Source organism: Staurois parvus, unplaced genomic scaffold, assembly GCF_062004578.1.
Source record: "Staurois parvus isolate SC_StPar_1 unplaced genomic scaffold, SC_StPar_1.0 ptg000155l, whole genome shotgun sequence".
NCBI lineage: Eukaryota > Metazoa > Chordata > Amphibia > Anura > Ranidae > Staurois > Staurois parvus.
The window spans coordinates 706,355-725,590 of record NW_028317951.1 but is presented as its reverse complement, the minus strand read 5'-3'; the positions used below and the strand labels follow the sequence as shown (position 1 = coordinate 725,590).

Below are 19,236 nucleotides of genomic sequence, written 5' to 3'. Positions count from 1 at the left end.
AAAAGTAGTTCTTTTATTACTTTTTTCTTTTTGTTCTTGTATTATTTTTTTGCAGTTGTGATTTCACATATAGACTACAATAGAAATCGCACTGCAAAACGCAATGGAAAACGCAAGAAATTGCTAGGAAATCTTCAGAAAACGCGGTAAAATCACAAAAACAAAACGGGCGATTTTAAATTGCATCCAGTGTGAACCAAGCCTTAAGACAGTGCCATAGAAATACATTAGTTGCGCCTTCTAGTGCGATTTGTAAATCGCATGTCGCACCTGAAGTCACAGCGGTGTGAACCAGGGCTAATACAGCACACACGTAAAGTTGGTTTATTCCGGCCCCTCCCACTGCAATCTGATCACACCCACAATTTGCCCTCATACTTCATTGTGAACATTTGGTCATCCTCCAGCCAGCACTTTGTATTGCTTGGCAGCAGTCTCCTCTCTGACGCTAACAACAGACATAGCACTGTGATGACAAGCACCAACCACGCCCCTCACAGCACTGCCTTCCGTCCAGTCCCAGGAGTGCGGAAGTAAATCGCAGTGGTTGGCAAACGAAAGAATGTTTCGCTCCGCCCTTGTTTGGAACATCCGGTTCCGGTCTCATAATGCTGACGAATCAGTAGAAAGTATTTGCTGACGGCGGCCGAGGAGGGTCAGTTCACTGTGAGACGTGTCTCTTTCCCCTCTCTGTCTCCTGTCTCTCCGGCCATGCCTCCCAAAGTCAGCAACAAGCAGCAGTCCGAGGAGGACCTTCTACTGCAGGACTTCAGCCGCAACCTGTCCGCCAAATCCTCCGCACTCTTCTACGGGAACGCCTTCATCGTGTCCGCCATCCCCATCTGTAAGTGTGTGCCCGGCCTCCCTCGCAGCCCATTCATCCTGCAGACGTGGCGGGGCCGACCTGCGCTCCTCTATAGGTGTGCGCTTCTCCTGTACACCACTCTGCAGGCAGCTTCCCTCTGTCTGGAGGACAGCTCCCACCACTCACACACATTTCTCCAGGTGGATCCTGGGGGTGTTCTTAGGGAGATTTACCTTCTTCCTGTCACAAAGACACAATGGGGAGGATATCTCTCCAAATTCAGGGAAATCCTTTCTAAGGGACCAGTGTCCCCAGAACAGATGTCCCCTAATGGAGGATTTCCCTTCTTCCTGTTCTGGTGACAACACGAGACTCTCATCACTTGTAGTCCCTGTGACAGTGACTGCCAGGACGAGGAGTGACAGTGAGTGACTCAAGGTTTAACACTTCCTCCTCCATCTAAAACAAAGAAGTGATTTTTAACTGCACATTAACCCCTTGCCCTCCTGAGGATTTACCCCTCCCCCGTCCTGACCAGGCCATATTTTGCGTTATGGCGCTGCATTACTTTATCTGACAATTGCGCTGTCATGCAGCACTGCACCCAAATGAAATTTACATCCTCTATTTTTTTTTCTTTCCCCCATGAATTGAGCTTTCTTTTTTCGGTGGTATTTGATTGCCTGTGCGGTCTTTATTTTTTGCACTATAAAAAGAAAAAAAAAAACACGATTTTTGACTTTTTGCAATTAAACACGTCCAGTAAAAAAAAATTAAAAATCAAATATCATAAATTTAGGCCAAAATGTATTCTGCGACATGTCTTTGCGCTAAAAAAAAATCCCAATACATGTAAATTGGTTTATGTGAAAGTTATAGCGTTTACAAATGGCGGTATAGATACTGGAATTCTTTATTTTTTTTAAATGTATCAGCGGCTTATAGTAGGACTGCGGCCGGTATTCTGACACTGGGGGGAACTGACTTAGTGTCACTGACATCCCCAGTGACACCTATACAGTGATCAGTCCTAAAAACAAAAAAAAACACCGACACTGTACTAATGTCACTGGGCAGGAAGGGGTTAACATGAGGGGTGATCAAAGGGTTAACTGTGTGCTGGGAGTGTTTTACTGGGGGGCAGTGTGTTGGTGCTTCACTGTAAGTACACTGCTCTGGATGGCTGTGCTGTGCCCAGCCATCCAGAGCAATGTGCCCGAGCTGACAGGGAGGAGGACGGTTAGTAAACAAATCAGCCTTCCTCCCCGTCGTAAATCTTCTGTAATCACTGGACGCAGGCGGGTAATCGCCATCTGGGACCCGGTGAATGACAGTCGCAGCGGCGAATGGCGACATGGGTAGGGCACGCGTGCAGCTCGCACGTGCCCCCTACTTGGAAATACAAGATCACTTCTATATGTGATTTTGTGCACCCCTGCCGCCCTGTAGCAGTATATCTGCTATAGGGTGGTCGGAATGTGGTTAAAGCGACACTAAAGGTTTACTTTTTTTTTTTTTGAAAATAACAAACATGTCTATACTTATCTCCTGTATACAGTGGTTTGGCACAGAGCAGCCCTGATCCTACTCTTCTTGGGTCCCCCTTCAGTGCTTCTGGATCCTCCTTTCTGTTGGGTGCCATAGCAGCTTGCTATGGGGGCACCCGCTGCTCCCTCTGTTCATTCACACACGGAGGTGCAACTTGGGCCTACCTCCTTTCTCTCCTCATTGGCTGACTGGCTGTGATCAGAGTGGATAAAAATCAATGATTTTTTTTTTTAAAAAATCAAAAAAATTTGATTTTTTTTATTTAAATCAGATTTTTTTGAGGAAAATATATTACCATCCAAAGGTTATTCCATCATGAAATAAAGATTAGTTTTTTAATTATGTAGAATAAGGCTGTATATGTTTAATTTTTTTGGTAAATAAATTCCATTAATCCATTCACAATGTCATGCTCTTCCAGAGGTTTTTGTAAGATTGTTGGGCAGTTTCTCTGCCTACAAGATATTATCACAGATGCTTGGTTTACTTTTGCAGTTCTCAAAACTGAATTTGACTCAGCGGAGATCACATGCCTCTTCTTCACAGCAAAAATGTTATAACATGAACAGAGTCAAGAAAAAGACCTTAATCCTAACTTCTACAAACCTATGAATACAGAATCAACCCCTTCAGTGCTAAATTTCAAGAAGTTCAGTGAATAGAATAGAAACAATATTTTTCTGATTGTTTGGAGTGGAATAGATCTGCACAAGAAGAAAGTGAAACTAAGTGTGAGGAGGAAGGGGCTGACAGTCTTAAATTTCTTAAAATATATATATTTTGTTTAGCCAAATTAGTTAACAAACATGGTTGTTTGTTTAAGCAAATAACAGATGCTGTAATGTTATTGTTTCAGATGAATAAATCTATTTAAATTATTAAGGTAATGATTATTTTTCTCCTTCCTACGTACAACAGAAAAGTTGTCCAAATATGAATGATTAACCTATTAAACTGGGAATAAAAAAACTAATATGAAAAGTTGTTATTCTAAAAATCTTCATCTACTTGCATATTAAAGTTATACCAGCAAGAATTAGTCTTTATGTAGAAAACTAGGATTTATATCAAGCCTTACTGACTAGTGATTTAAATCAAATCCACCCTGGCTGTGATTGACAGCAGCAGGAGACATTGGCTTCTGCTTGCTGTCTCAGCCAATCAGCAGGCAGAGACTCAGGACAGCCGAGGCTGTTGTGCACATCAATGGATTGCAATGGGGTTCAGGTAAGTATTGAGGGGGCTGGGGGGTTGCTGCACACAGAAGGTAAAAAACCTTGATCCTTTACAGCCACTTTAATTGTATAACAGTCATCTTTTTCTGTCACCTGCAGCTCCAATGTTTGGTCTTTTTACCAGGACAGATTGCAGGCATCGAGGGGAGCTGGAGCAGCTGTGCATGGCAACCAACCAACCTTTGAATTTAATTTTCAAAGCTTAAAGCAGCATTGAACCCCCCCCCCCCCCCGTATACTCCCATCTACTGTCCAGTGATGCAGCAGTTACATCCCTTGCCAGCTGCTGTCATCTTCTCCCAGATGCTGGAGTTTTTAGCTGGTGGGGGATGTCCCTTGTGCATGGGAGTCAGTCATGCCAGGAATGTGTGTTGAGATGCGCAGCTCAGTGTACAGTCCATAGAAATCTGCGAGCAGGCAGGTAAGGCAAACATTGTCTCTTCCACAATAAATGGCTGCCTGCTCGCAGTTTTACCAAACTCCGGTTTACTTCTACTTTAAGTCCCAGTTCACACTGATGTGGAGCAGGGTTCACAGCGAATCCTGTATGTTTCCTGCACTGCATCAGAAAGAGTTAGTGAACCGCAAGAAAGAAAAAAAAAAAATGTCTCCTGCAAGGTAATATAATGTGCTAATATGCATCACGTGTAAAACTTGCCTTAAAACAAAGCCCTCCAGCAGTGCACTGTTCAACACTGCAGAGGCTTCCATCTTTACCCGATCCTTCTGGGTTCACGATTCCTGGTCGTCTTGACAGGCCGGGCCGCGATGATATCACTCCCACACGTGCGTGGGAGTCCCGGGCCACAGCACACAGCTCTGAAGGAACGGTGTGGGTATGCTGTTCCTTTAGAGCACATGCGCCCACTTTTAAAAAAATGAGAATATTTCAGAAATGGTGCACATTTAGTAGATCTTCGTTTTACTTCATTTCTTCTTCATTTTGTAGGGGAACAAAAAAAAAACAAAAACGAGTTTACTACCACTTTAAGCCAACGACACCCCCAAAACTGTTCGCAAAACACGTTGTGATTGACTGGCTGAACTGAATCAAATGGGTGTGAACCCACATGTCATCTGATTCCAGTGTGGGGAAAAAAAGGGGGTCCTGCACCTTTCTTGTGGATACATACAAAAATTGCACAGCAAAAGAATTGCATGTGATTTGAACAGGAATGTGGTGTGATTCCTGTTCAAATCACCTGCGGTTTTCTGCACCGCATCAGTATGAACCAGGCCTAAAACAGAGCTAAACCCTCCTATCCTTTTCAGCAAAGGAAGCTGCCATTTTGGCCTCTGTTTGATCTGCCGCTGTCATGATGCGGCACATGTGATCAGTTCTAACACTAGTCATTTTTTGTTGGACAGTTTGGTTGAGAACACATGACAGTTGGCATTCCTGGCATGTTGGGAATATACCCATTTCTTGAAACTGTTAGTTCTTCTTTAACCGAAGAAGCTTAAGATAGACGCTGATTGGTTGCTATTCACAGCTGCTCCAGAGTTGATAATTTCTGTCAACTGAGTTCAATTCACAAAGTTTTACACAAGGATAAGGATCTTTATTTTCTGTCATGTAACTCACTTTTTTTTAAAACAAGGTTCCTTGTCTGCTTGAGTTAGCCTTGTGAGTTGAGCCTGTTGTAGTAACTTGTGAGTACTGAAGTTTCCCTAGCAGTACTATGAGCTGTGTGCACTTTACCAAGGGGTAGCTTTTCACAGGCAGGTACAACACTGTCCATCTGCAGACTGTACAGCAAGCTAGAGATCAGACCCTTCACTGATCACTTCTGTTTAGTAAAAGACATATGGCTGATTAGTCGGTTTGTATCCAGCCTTCTGGGCTCCAATGCGTTGTCTTTAGGAATACATACTGTACACTCTCATAATTGGTCACAGATCTTTCTATAACTTATGGTGCTGATGGTTTAAATTGTGTGTAACGTCTGCCTGAACAATGTTCTTTTATATTTTTATTACAGGGCTGTACTGGAGAATATGGCACATGGATTTGGTGCAATCAGCTGTCCTGTACAGTGTCATGACCCTTGTCAGCACATACCTTGTGGCCTTTGCCTATAAGAATGTGAAATTTGTTCTCAAACACAAGTAAGTCGTTTTTTTTTTTTTCTTTTTTCTTTCCTCCTTTTTGGAAAGAACCACCAACACCCCTTTTTTTACTTAGGCTAAAATGAATTGGGCCTCAGCCACCTGGGATACTCTTGTCACACATCCCAGGAGGTTTCAGATCATTTATCCAAAAATGCTCATGAACTGTATTTTCACAGGGTCGGCTATCTTTTCTTGGTTCTTGCAGCCAGCCCTTTGATGATACTGTGCATGCTTGTCCAGGGGTTGCATGTAAGAACCAGGAAGAGACTGTTTGCTTCTGATGTCAGTGAAGAGGGCAGGGCTGTATCCAGTGAGCAGCAACAGAACAAAGATGCATTTGCTGGTTGTATGTGTTGTGTGGACAGGCCAGAAAACCAAGTAAAGGGGAATTAAAAAAATAATTAATGGGGGTGAAGTTCCTCCTTCAGACTTGTAAAAATAAGTACAACCAACTCTTTGCCTCCCAGTATGTACATACTGTACTGTACATTGCCTGTGCTTTTTTTTAAATGCATTTACCTTCTAGCAGGCTCACCTGGGATCCATTCCACAAAATTGGGATTGTCTGAAATTTTACTGTATTATTTGGTGTGCATACAATAAAGTGTTGTTGAAGAAACAATACAAGTATGAAAACTACTGACTTGCTTTTTACTAGCACAATCTTCATGGCTGTCATCCTCATTTTTACTTTATTATTATTATTATTATTATACAGTATTTATATAGCGCCAACGGTTTGCTCAGCGCTGTAGATTATAATGGGAGACAGTACACGAGACAGTACAGTAACAATACAATACACAAGGGGTTACTGAATAAATGCTTGTTCAGGGTTAGTGACACACTAATTCAGACTTGCTCTTTGTACCAAGTACCTTCTTTTAGTAACCGTTGAACTAAAAGCCACATGCATTTTTTCAGCAAGTTGGAGCAGACTGTAAAGCACTGAAATTGCAGGAAATAGGACCTGCAGATATAATGAGCAAATCGGTTGCTCCATGTACATATGCATTCGCAAACCATACATAACAAACCAGGTTTTTAACTACTTGCCAACCGCAGATAGCTGAATGACGGCTACACTGCGTCATATGACGTCCTCCCAGAACGCGCTTTCCTGCACGCCCCCGGCGATCTCCGTGATCGCTGTGTCCTACGGACACAACTGATCACGTGATGTGGTAAAAGGCCAATCACAGCGGCCTTTTACCACGTGATCATCCGTGTCCAATGACACGCTGATCACCGGGAAATGCAATTGCCGGTTCTCGGCTGCACTTTCCTCATGCTGTCAGAGCACGAGGAAAGTACTGCCGAGAACCGGCAGTTGTCAGAGCAGAGATCGGCACTGATGATTAGTGCGCACCAGTGCCACCCACCAGTGCAGCCCACTAGTGCTGCCAGTCAGTGCCACCTATCAGTGCTGCTTATCAGTGCTACCTATTAGTGCCCATCAGTGCTGCCTCATCAACGCACATCAGTGAAGGAGAAAAATTACCTGTTTGAAAAATTTTATAATAGAAACAAACTTTTTTTTTTTTTCACATTTTTTGCAATTTTTTTGTTTATAGCGCAAAAAATAAAGTGCCCAGCGGCGAATAAATACCACCAAAAGAAAGCTCTATATGTGGGAAAAAAATGATAAAAGTTTCATATGGGTACAATCTTGCATGACCGCGCAATTGTCAATCAAAGTGCGACAGTGCTGAAAGCTGAAAATTGGCCTGGTAAAGAAGGGGGTATAAGTGCCCGGTAGACAAGTGGTTAAAAATTATTATGCATTGATCCGATTGCTTACACTAAATAAGAGAATATAAATAGTTCCTCTGTACTGTTTGACATGTAATGATTGATTTTGTATCTGCCTTTGTTTTGAATTTCCTTTGGTCCAGGGTGGCACAGAAGCGAGAGGATGCTGTTTCCAGAGAGGTGACCCGCAAGCTGTCTGAAGCTGACAATCGGAAGATGTCCCGTAAGGAGAAGGATGAGAGGTAGAGAGAATTTCAGCTAACATATTTTTATATTTGACTTCACTGAGGGATAAGGTGATGGGATCTAGGTTACCTGGTAAACCACAAATTATCTATAGAAATGCTGCATCTTTTAGAACAAAACAGATCAATCATGTGATAGACCCACCATTAAAAAATAGGAATACTGTGGGTAGTAATGGAAAATAGAAATGTAACTGTTTCTAATACTGCGGTGAAGAGTTGTGATATGAAGAACTTCGTAACATGTAGTACCACCCATGTAATTTTTGTACAGAAGTGCCCATGTGGGTCAAAATGTGTGGGGTGTACAACATGTCTGTTAGGGAAAACGCATAAATAATATTTTTAAAAATTGGTGTATCCAAACATTTTAGAGTTTTTCATAAGAGACATCCTAGTGTAATGAACTTTTATGATATACATAACACTTTTGTTTGTTTTCTTTATTTTCACTTGGTGATCCAACCAGTAAGTCTGTTACTTTTTTAACTTCATAAAAGTGGCAGGGAGTTGAGTGAGACAAACCATTTACTACTGAGTGAGGTGCTTACAATTGTCAAGTTTTAAAGTGTTAGCTGGAGTTCAAGTGATTGCAAACATGTGGTGTGTGTGTGCTTTTTTTTTTTTTTTTTTTTTTTTTCTACAAACATGTTATCCTCTGCTCAAAATAAATAAAGGAACACATTTTAATCGGAGTATAGCATCAAGTCAATTAAACTCCTGGGATATTGATCTGGTCAGTTAAGTAGCAGAGGGGGTTGTTAATCAGTTTCAGATACTTTGGTGTTCATGAAATTAACCGGTGCACTAGATGGGCAACAATGAGACGACCCCCAAAACAGCAATGGTTTTACCAGTGGAAGCCACTGACATTTTTTTTTCCCTTTCTCTTCTTTACTGACTGTTTTTCATGGTAGCATGAGGCGATACCCTGGACCCTAAAGAGGTTGCAAAGGCAGTCCCAACTACTCAATACGTGCCATTGTCAGAAGGTTTGCTGTGTCTCCCAGCGCAGTCTCAAGAGCATGGTGGAGATTCCAGGAAACAGGAGAGCTAGACAGGGCTGTAGAAGGTCCATAACCCATCAGTAGGACCAGTTTCTGCTCTTTTGTGCAAGGAGGAACAGGATGAGCACTGCCAGAGCCCTACAAAATGACCTCCAGAGGCCACTGGTGTGAATGTCTGACCAAATAATCAGAAACCGACTTCATGAGGGTGGCCAGTGGCCCTGTGCTCACTGTCCAGCACCATAGAGCTCGATTGGTATTTGCAATTGAACACCAGAATTGGCAGGTCTGCCACTGGCACCCTGTGCTTTTCACAGGTGAGAGCAGGTTCATCCTGAGCACATGTGACAAACATGAGAGGGTCTGGAGAAGCCTTGGAGAACATTATGATGCCTGTAACATTGTTCAGCATGACTGTTTTGGTGGTGGATCAGTGATGGTCTAGGGAGGCATATCCATGGAGGGACGCACAAACCTCTACATGCTAGATTTGCCAATAATGCAATAATGCTGTAAGTTTTTTTTTTTTTTTTTTTTTCCCCCAATTTAATTTTATTTATTTAGGATTCTTTGGAAGAAAAATGAAGTTGCTGATTATGAAGCTACCACCTTTTCCATCTTCTACAACAACACACTTTTCCTGGTTGTGGTCATTGTTGCTTCATTCTTTCTACTGAAAAACTTCAACCCTACAGTGTATCCTTTTTCTGGGGGAAAAAAAAATGGAAAGACGAGTAATGATCACAAAAAAGTACACCGATATCTCTCTGGGCTTTTTACGTGTTTTTATTTGAGGCTATCTATGATTGGATCTTTTGCCAGAACATATTCCCTTAACTTGGTATGTTATGTAATGACTGTCTGAATTACTTTGATCCCTTGAAGCCAACCGCGCGCAAATTAGCAGCCTTCCAGGACTGGGATTTTTTTACGTGGGGAAGCTAATTTGCATTGCTGTCTTTCTGCTGGGAGCGTGCCACACGGCTCGCTCCTAGCACAAAGACCGGGGTATCACTGAGAGCCCCGGGTCCCGTTCTAAAGGTTTGATCTAGGACTGTGCCAGGGTTAATGCTTTGGTCAGGGTTAGTGTTTTGGGGGGGGGGGGGGAGAATCCGTATCAGTTAGTGACGACAAAAAAAAGAAAGCAAATTGTGCACTATGGTTGCTGGGCTGTTTACGGGTACAAATAACATACACACGTGGTATCGTTGCGATTTGTTAGGAGCAGGAGAAATTATTTTGGGTTGTTCTTTGGTGGTAGGCTATGGTAGTAGCAAGAATTATACAGCTAAAATTAAAAAAAAGGGGGTTTTAATTTTTAATATTTTGGGCCAGTTTTCCAATTTGTCTTGAAAAAAACAAGGTATAATCCACCTGGATGCACAAAGTAGTTGTGATATGTACGGTTTTGCTAACACACAGCAAAGTTGCAAAATTGTGCTTGGGCATTAAGGTTTGTTTTATCCTTAGGCGTGAAGGGGTTAATAGATTTTTTGTTTTTTTTTCTTTCCCTAGGGGTGGGGTTATGTTTGAAATCTACAATAGAAATATAAGAATTTTATATTGAAAAATATATTAACATAAGCAGTATTACAAATAATTATTTTACCCCAGGGATCATGTGCACATACTTCAATTGGTCCCATCCAAATCCATGCTGTCTTTGAGCAGCAAACTGTGACTTCTAACCCCCCCCAACCCCCATCTACAGAGATCGAAGGAGGCTCATGTGTGAGGGACAGCTCTTATCTCTGCCTGCAGGTGCCATTAGAGATCCGTTCACCATTGCAGGGGAAAGGAGCCTGTCATCATGAGGCTTCTGTGTACAGTAGCCTCCCTGGCGGTATTCCCGAGCTACACTTGGGCTTACCATGCGGCGCTGCTCCGCGATCCCTTGATCACTTACCTTGTCCTGCGCTCCCGCGATGTCCCTCCTGCAGTGTCCCCGGCAATGTAATCCGGCCAATGCCAGCATCTGTCATCTGGGTTCCGTCCCCTGCGAGCGTCGGGACGTACGGGGGACAGAACGGCGGGAAATTTGAAAATGACAAAAAGTGACATTCACTAAAATCACATAGTAAAACATTACTGTATCAAACCATTTCACATACATTTTATCCCGAGTGCTTTGTCCTGTTCTTTCTGCCTGGAAACTGAGAAACGTCCATGGCGTCCAAAAAGCATCCCTTTAGGTCAAAAGCAGTTTTAGACCAGCTAGTAAATCAGAACCACTTGCAGAATTGAGTGATAATGATTCGTGGAGAAATTCGTGATCAGACACTGAAAACAATTTTGTGACTTTGCTCAGTGATGTGCGAACGTGGCGCTATATTTCAAATTTCAGTGTTTTTGGTTTGATTATATTATTGAATTAAATGTATTATATTATTTTTTATGATTATTTCATAAATTATAATTTATGATTTCGTGTTTCAAGTTTTATCATACCTGGGATGTTTAATAGACTCTTGTTCGGACAGATTTCAGTGAGTTATTCCTAAAAATTACAGGCCTACAATAAAAAAATACATATTTCCATGCAAAAAAATGTACCGCTTTGAGCACAGAAATATGGACATAATCAGACCGCTAGGGAGATTAAAAGCACCTTGCTTGTGTCGTAGAAAAGTAAGTGAACAACGTTGAGACTTGTAGTTCCTCAAAGCATTGCAAGAGCTTTTCTTGGCACGTTTGTCGCACGTAGGGCCTTTCCGGATCGTGCAACAAAATGCACAGGAAATGTGAGTTTTACGGCATGTTTTGGAAACCTGCTGCACACTTGCATCACGTTTATGGTGCTGTTGTTGGCACCCTAAAACCTGCTTAGCGTTCCCACTGCATGAATTATGAATGGGGGGCCCAATGATTAACAGTATGCCAAAGAAACAAAACTGAGCAGTAACATGCATTCTCGCTATGCAAGGTGTGAATAAGGCCAAATGTTTTAGATCTGGGAGGAGAGACGCATGGCTGGGAGGGGAACAAAGAGAAGGGGGATATAGAGGGGAGAGGAGTCGGCACTTAAAGGAGGCTGTACACTGGCAGAGAGAGCAGACTGATTTGTGTTCTTGTTTACAGTACGGTGAACCAGTTTGCGCTGCACTTTGCATGTTGGCCTGATGAGTAGTGCTTCAAGTCAGATAATCCATAGGCACATTACTCTGCATTGGAAGCGCGCAGAGGAGTGAGTTTGAGTTTCAGCCAGGGGTGGATCTACTTTAGGTCTGTACTGTTTGCTTTTATTCCACACAGTACAGACCTAAATAGACTGAGTGCTACATGCACGTTGTCCTCTGGCTGGGAGGTTACATTTTATTTTTGTAATACACAATAGAAATTTCAGCGTAATTGTTATATGAAAAAAATGTAAATGATGGAATAATACACACCTGCAAAGTGTGTGTTCATCTCATATATTCATATTCCTTAACTTCCACCCCTTTTAGAAATTACATTTTGTCACTAAGTGCTTCTTCAGGTCTTATTGCTCTGCTGTCTACAGGATCAAAATAAACTGACTGGCAGCTAACCGGTGCAACAAAGCTTTTATGTTTTTTTTTGTTTTTTTTTTAAGTCTGCAACATGTACAATAAACATCAAATTTGATTTCTAATCTTATTGTCTTTATTTGCCCTTCTTTTTTTTTTTTTTTTTTTTTTTTTTTTTTTGGGTTTGTTAAATCTTAGTGTCGCTGACAACCTGCAATGGCAGCATGATGTCTCAGGGCAGCTTTCTTGATGGTAACAGTGAACCATGCCTGTCTTGAAACAGCCAATTGTCTCCATCACAAGCTTGCGTGACGGGTTGTTTACTTTAATCATTATGAGAGATGTACTTAAAGCCCAACTCCCAGAAAATAAAAATGTATCCTTTTGGAGTGCCTGCACTGCAAGGATTATATATTACTTATTTTGCACTGCAAGGATTAATTGCTTGTGTTTTTTTTTTTTTGTTTTTTTTTTTATTCTTTGCCTAGGGGATCAAAGAAAACAAAAAATTACCTGATCCTCCACTCCTCCCCCAAGCTAGATCAGTCCATGTAGCATCTGCACACCTATGCTCCACTGGTCTAGGGTCCTGATGTTATCAAGACCAGAGCATGGTACATAGCCCTACTCTGAATGTAAGGATGCCAAGGAGTCGTCTGCTGGATTGTAGGGGTGTCACCTGCCCACAGAGCAGAGGATCAATTAACTAAAACGTTCTCTTTTTCCCTAGATATAACAAGCAATTATCCCTTGTAGTGGGGCGGTGCCTTCACCTGCCCCCCCCCCCCCTTCCCTTTTTGTTTTCTGGGATAATAAGGGTTAATAGAACTAAGGGGCTGTCACAGGCTCTCATTGAAGTTTCCTAACAATGCCCACCCTTTCCTCCTAGCTCAGGCATTCATAGAACCTGGACTATGACTGCTGTGCACGGATAGTGACCTTTAGTGGTGGATGATCGAAAGGGCTGCCCCCTCCATAGATCTGTTTCATTCATAGAAGCTGTATGACTTCTATAAATGATGGAACTGAGTGAGCATAGTTGGGCACTCTTAATGAGAGCCTTTGACAGCCCTAAGCTCTGTTTACCCTGCCACACTAGAAAATTGTGATAAAAGGGGAGTGGGGTAAGGAGGTAATAGATTGTGATGGGTTTCACCTAATAGAAGAAGCATCAGCACAAGGGACATATCCTACTGCTATAAGTTATGTCTCTTGTGCAGATTTTTGTGGCTTTTATTTTGGCTGCACTTGGGCTTTAAACGTGAAGTATGGGGATTAAAGAGAGAAAAAAAAAAAAAAATCCTACTTCCCTAGGTGGATCGATGCTGCATCTGTTGCCTGCCACCTCTGAGAAAGAGAACTGATTAATCAATGACCACTAATCGCTCAATTCTTGGTCTGCAGAGTGGTGACTGGAGAGGGCTGGAGCGGCTAACTCAGGCTCTCAGCGGCTTGCTAGAAAGCTTAGCCAGCTGCTGGTACAGGCATCTGGATGGATCCCAACTGTAAAGTCAAGATCATTCCGGAACCTGGACAGGCTAAAAACGGGTCACAGGAGTGCACTCTTGTGACCCATAGAAGTATAGCTAAAAAGCTTTGGTCATACTTCTTTAAATAGAACAATGGTATTTTTGATATGTAAACCCTGTCATCAAGCAGTAGAGACTGTATTATCTACCCCCACCATAGCTTTATTTAAGTGACACTTGGGGATGCTTACAAAAGCATAGATGTGTGATAGCTTTCTTTCTATCTATAGCTATATAGTCACTAAACCCACATCATGAAAAACTGTCAATAAATGATATTGGTATTACATGCTGCTTATACTTAGTCACTACTTGGTTCATTTTTTTGTATTCTGCAAAAAACCTGGTTGATCCTGTTCTCTATCTCCCCCTTCTCTCCATGTCCCCAATTTGCCAAGGGATTTTGCAGAGCAGTGTTGGCAGCTCTGCACATGCTCAGTTTTAAGTGAGTTTCTATGCTGAGCATTTCCTCCTTGATCACATCTGAGCAGTCCATGTGACTATAGAGTCATGCATTTGGGTGTATACACAGTGGTAAATGACAGCCCACTCCCTCCCTCCTCCATGCCCACTAACCAGCTAAACACAATGGGGGTGGGATATTACATCTTGATTGATGGTGGCTTCATCTCCCTGTTATTACAAGATAGGCTTGAAGGGTGTGACACAGCCTGTTGGCAGAAATCAACCCACACCATGTTATTAAATTAAACCAAAAACCATGAACTGAGCTATGGCTACAACTGTACACAACTTATTAAATAAAATTATATTGTTGTTAGCTGCTCAAGTGTGTTCCACTAATACTTAAAAAATTCTTTACACAGTGTGAAGTGACAATGAACAATGTCCATACGAATGTTTATTAAAACCTTCATTCCATAATATAAAGTGTTTTCTTCCTAAAGTGTTCCGTGCTCAAACAGAACCAACACAAAAGTGACTGGTGCTCTCCAATCAGTGACCCCGTTTATGTCCATACTTCCCAGATTAGATGGACCTCTTGCTTTCAACAGAGTCAAACAGTGCTTTATTCTGGTGGTGGATTACTCTCCTTTCCTTCTTATTGCTCTTCATTCTCTCCTTCCAACCATAAACATAACAGTGGATATCCTAATAGCTAAAAAAAACAGAGGGAAAGAGGAGGTCCTCATAGTGTAATACTGTCTTTATTGTAAAAAGGCTAATAGTATTTCTTTCCATGTGTGTTCCACGGACAGAATGTGATGTCAATGGAAACCGGAAGCTCTGTCCAACACATTTTGCTCCTCCCACTGGGCATATTTAGAGGCAGCTTTCCCTCTGGTTTTTATGAGCTACTATTATACCCACTGCTGTTTATGGTTTGAAGGAGAGAATGAAGAGCAATAAGAAGGAAAGAATAATCCACCACCAGAATAAATCACCGTTTGACTCAATGACAGCCTGGGTTCACACAGGAGCAGTGGCAAATCCATGCAATTTGGATAGGGATCACATTCCCGTTCAAATCGCATGCTATTCTTTACAGTGCAATTTGTGTCCATACATTTTTTTATTGACGTAAATCGCACCGCAATGTATCATACTCTGTATCGGCGAGTACTTGACCGAAAGTATCAGTACTCGCCAATTAAAGGGTATTGGTTCTTCCCTATTGCTTAGGTCTTTTTTTTTTTGTTAAAGTAATTATAGTGCCATCATCCACACAGAAAGAGGAGGGATGATGTACATTAAATACTGGTGTTTATTTACTAAAGCTGGTTCACTCAGAATCTTGTGCACTTCTTCATGGAAACCTATCCACTCCCAGGTTTTATTGCTAAAGCTTAATTGAACAAGCTGAGGTTAGAAGCTGATTGGCTACCATGCACAGGTTCACCAGGTTCTGAGTGAACCAGCTTTAGCAAGTCTCCCCCACGGTGTGTTTAGTATCACTTTAAGAATGCTTTTAGGAATGAACAGAAGAGAAATCCAAATCAAATCAATATTTGATGTGACAACCCTTTACCTTCAAAACAGCACTGGTTCTTCAATTCTTCTATGTACTCTTACAACAGTTTTTGAAGGAACTCTGCAGATTAGTTGTTCCTAACATCTTGGAGATAGATTTTCTGTGGATGTAGGCTGCCTCAAAACCTTTTCTCTCCATGTAATCTCATACAGACTCAATGTTGAGATCAGAGCTCTGTGGGGACTAAACCATCACTTCCAGGATTTTTTATTCCTTTTGTTGAAAATAGTTCTTAATGACATTGGCTGTATGTTTGGGGTCATTGTCCTGCTGCAGAATAAATTTGGGTCCAATCACATTCCTCCCTGGTGGTATGGCATTCTGCCTGTATTTCTCAGCATTTAAACTACCATTGATCCTGACCAAATCTCCAGCTCCATTTGCAGTAATGCAGACCCAAACACTGTTGCCTGCAGACACTCATTATTATACCACTCTCCAGCCCTTTGCGGAAAAATAGCCTCCTGCTATAGCCAAATATTTAAAATTTTGACTCATCGGTCCAGAGCACCTGCTGTCATTTTTCTGTACCCCAATTACTATGTTTACACTGATCAGCCTTACATTTATGACCACTTACAGCTTAATTGAATATTGCTGATTACCTCATTACTATGGCATTTTAATCACTTCCAGGCCAGACACTTTTACCCCCTTCCTGACCAGGGCAATTTTCAGCTTTCAGCGCTATCACACTTTGAATGACAATTGCACGGTCATGCAACACTGTACCCAAATGAATTTTTTACCATTTTTTTGACACAGATAAAGCTTTATTTTGATAGTATTTATTCACCGCTGGGATTTTTATTTTTTTTGCTATGTAAATGAAATGTCCAAAAATTTTGAAAAAAAGTTTTTTTAAATAAAATTTTGCAAATAAATAATATTTCATCATAAATCTTTACCAAAATTTATTCCGTTATCTTTTTAGTAAAAAAAAAAAAATCCAAATTAGTTTATAACCAAAAATTATAATTTTTAAACATTTTTTTTTACATTTTTATTTTTTTTTTATATTATTATTTATTATTTTTATTTTATTGCAGTGCTGCACGCTTCCAGGGAGCGCGCACAAGCAGGGTGCGGGGAGACCATTTATAAACCGGCCACCCGACCCTGCACTGCCACCGTCCGGCCGTTTATATGCAACGGCCGCTCGGGAAGTAGTTAAAGTCTGGGATACTTTAGGCAGCAAGCAAACGTGTCAGTGAAGTTGACCACTCACGTCATCACTCACTTTACTAAGAACTACAGTGGGGAACAATACAGGTGGCCAGGAGGATAGAGTGCACAGCAGCCCCTGGGATTTTCATAGAACAAAGGATGAGTGTCTGACTGGCAAGGGGACTGTGTGTGCACTGTAACACCAAGACATGATTTTGAAGGTTCGGAAACATCTATACACATACGCCATAATGTTTCTGCCTGGGGTTTATCTTTAAGGTTGGCGTCGTACAGCATATCACTAAGCCATCAAGTGTAATGAGGTATTTTATACATACTGTATTTCACAAATTCCTCTGTATATATTATGGGGTTTTTTTTTGGAACACACTTTTCTTGAAGTGTAAACTTCTGCAAGCATCATTATCTCTACATGACATTTTTGCAGGGTCAGCAGTTGATGAGCATAGCATATTGATGTAGCTGTCAAGGCAAAGACATGTTGTCTCATATACAGTACAACCCTTATCTATGCTGTATTCTGGAAGCTGTTAGTTCTTTTTTTCAAAAGAAAATCTTGCTTTAGCTGGCAATCCGTGAAAAGAAATGACATGCAGACCTTTCTAGCAGCAAACAGCAGCCTATGCTGGGACTCCAGTTTTGTCAATGCTTGTACTAAAAAGAATATAGGAATGTTAACTGCTTTGGTGCAAAAGCAGATTCCTTCCACTTCTTTGGGGAGGCCAAGTAGAGGCCTTGTATAACCTGAGTAGAAGAAACTGTCTGCAGTTTAACCTTACATCTATATTCTCCTTCAATATAGCTTTTTGTTTCCAACCTACCACCTCCAATTTAACACCTTGACGCTGACGTAACACAAATGTGCAGCCTCACAGAACTGGGCTTTTACCATGGGGCTGCATATTTGCATACCTGTTTTTATGCTGGGAGCATGCCGCGCTCCCAGTACATAGACCGGGGTGTCACTGAAAGCCTTGGGTCCCTTGCTAATGATTGGGACCTGGGATTCCCGATTCCGGGTCACATGATCGCTGTCATAGCCTCTGATTGGCTATCACAGTGATAAGTTACTGTGAAGCCTGCCCCCTTGTTTTTTTTTTATCTTTGTATGGAGGAAAGGGATACATTGTATCTCTCTCTCCTTACAGAGAGAAAAAAGACTGAAAAAAAAGATAACTAAATATTAAAAAATAAAAGAAAAAATAACTAGAACAAGGTTTGATCTAGTTCAGTGCCAGGGTTAGTGTTTGTGTCAAGGTCAGGGTCAAAGGTCAGGTTTTTTTTTTTTTTTTAAAATTGGTGTCAGTGTGTTTTAGGTAGAAAAAGCATAAAAAAGTAAAATGCACACTATTGTTTCTGGGCTGTATTTCAGGTACAAACAACAAATAACATACACATATATGGTATCGCTGTGATTGGCAAGAGCTTGAAAATGTATTTGGGGTTGTTCTTTGGTAGTAGGTTATGATAGTACCAAGAAAAACACAGCTAAATTAAAAAAAATATATTTTTTACTATTTTGGGCCAGTTTTCCTTGGATAATAAAAAAAAATCAGGGATATCCATTACCATTTACCACCAAATGACAGCCCAATTTGTTCTGAAAAAACAAGGTATATTTCAGCTGGATGTACAAAGTAGTTGTGATGATATGTACAGTTTTACCAAAACATGTCAAAGTTGTAAACTTTTACTTAGGCTTTAAGATTTGTTTTACCGTTAGGTGTGAAGGGGTTAAATAACTATATAAAATAGTTTTCCCTTATGTTGTAGAAAGGGCTGCAGATAACAGTTGCTAAATAACAAGCAGCCATTTGATCTCTTCCTGGAATACCAATTACTTGGCTACCGTGCTGCTTCCATGACTTATGACATTTTGGGGAAGATTTACTAAATTGGAACACACAGAATCTGGTGCAGATGTATATACTAACCAATCAGCTTCTAACTTCAGCTTGTTCAATTTAGCTTTGACAATAAAACCTTTAAGCTGATTGGTTGCTGTGCAGAGCTGCACCAGATTTTACACTCTGCAGTTTTAAATCTCCTTGAGTTGCTAACTTGGAACAAGTGCACAAATAGTGAAGTGTGAATACCTGATTTTCATGCTTGTGCCAGGTCAAAAACAGAAGACCCAGCATGTTGGCCATGAAGCTGGCATTTTTAGAAAGTGAGGTCAGCAATGACAGCCCTGCAATTCTTCAAGCTCAGGTTTTCATTTGATTGCTTCTCTGTCTGTGGGCTTCCACGCTAGACTTAGTGTATTTTTCTTTTTAAATGCAGTATAATGTATTGTGCCTTTTGGGTCCGAGAAAAACGTGCATACATTGAGTT

The 19,236-nt window shown here is 41.2% G+C and overlaps 1 protein-coding gene across 1 annotated transcript; it reads left to right on the top strand.

Moving 5' to 3' along the window:
* Nucleotides 1-629: 629 nt before the first annotated feature.
* Nucleotides 630-12,317, top strand: SSR3 (signal sequence receptor subunit 3). The gene is made up of 5 exons (XM_089675390.1): nucleotides 630-844; nucleotides 5,571-5,697; nucleotides 7,596-7,694; nucleotides 9,269-9,400; nucleotides 12,151-12,317. Exons 1-5 carry the CDS (start codon nucleotides 712-714, stop codon nucleotides 12,215-12,217), a joined length of 558 nt encoding a protein of 185 aa, XP_089531516.1. The 5' UTR covers nucleotides 630-711; the 3' UTR covers nucleotides 12,218-12,317.
* Nucleotides 12,318-19,236: the final 6,919 nt, after the last annotated feature.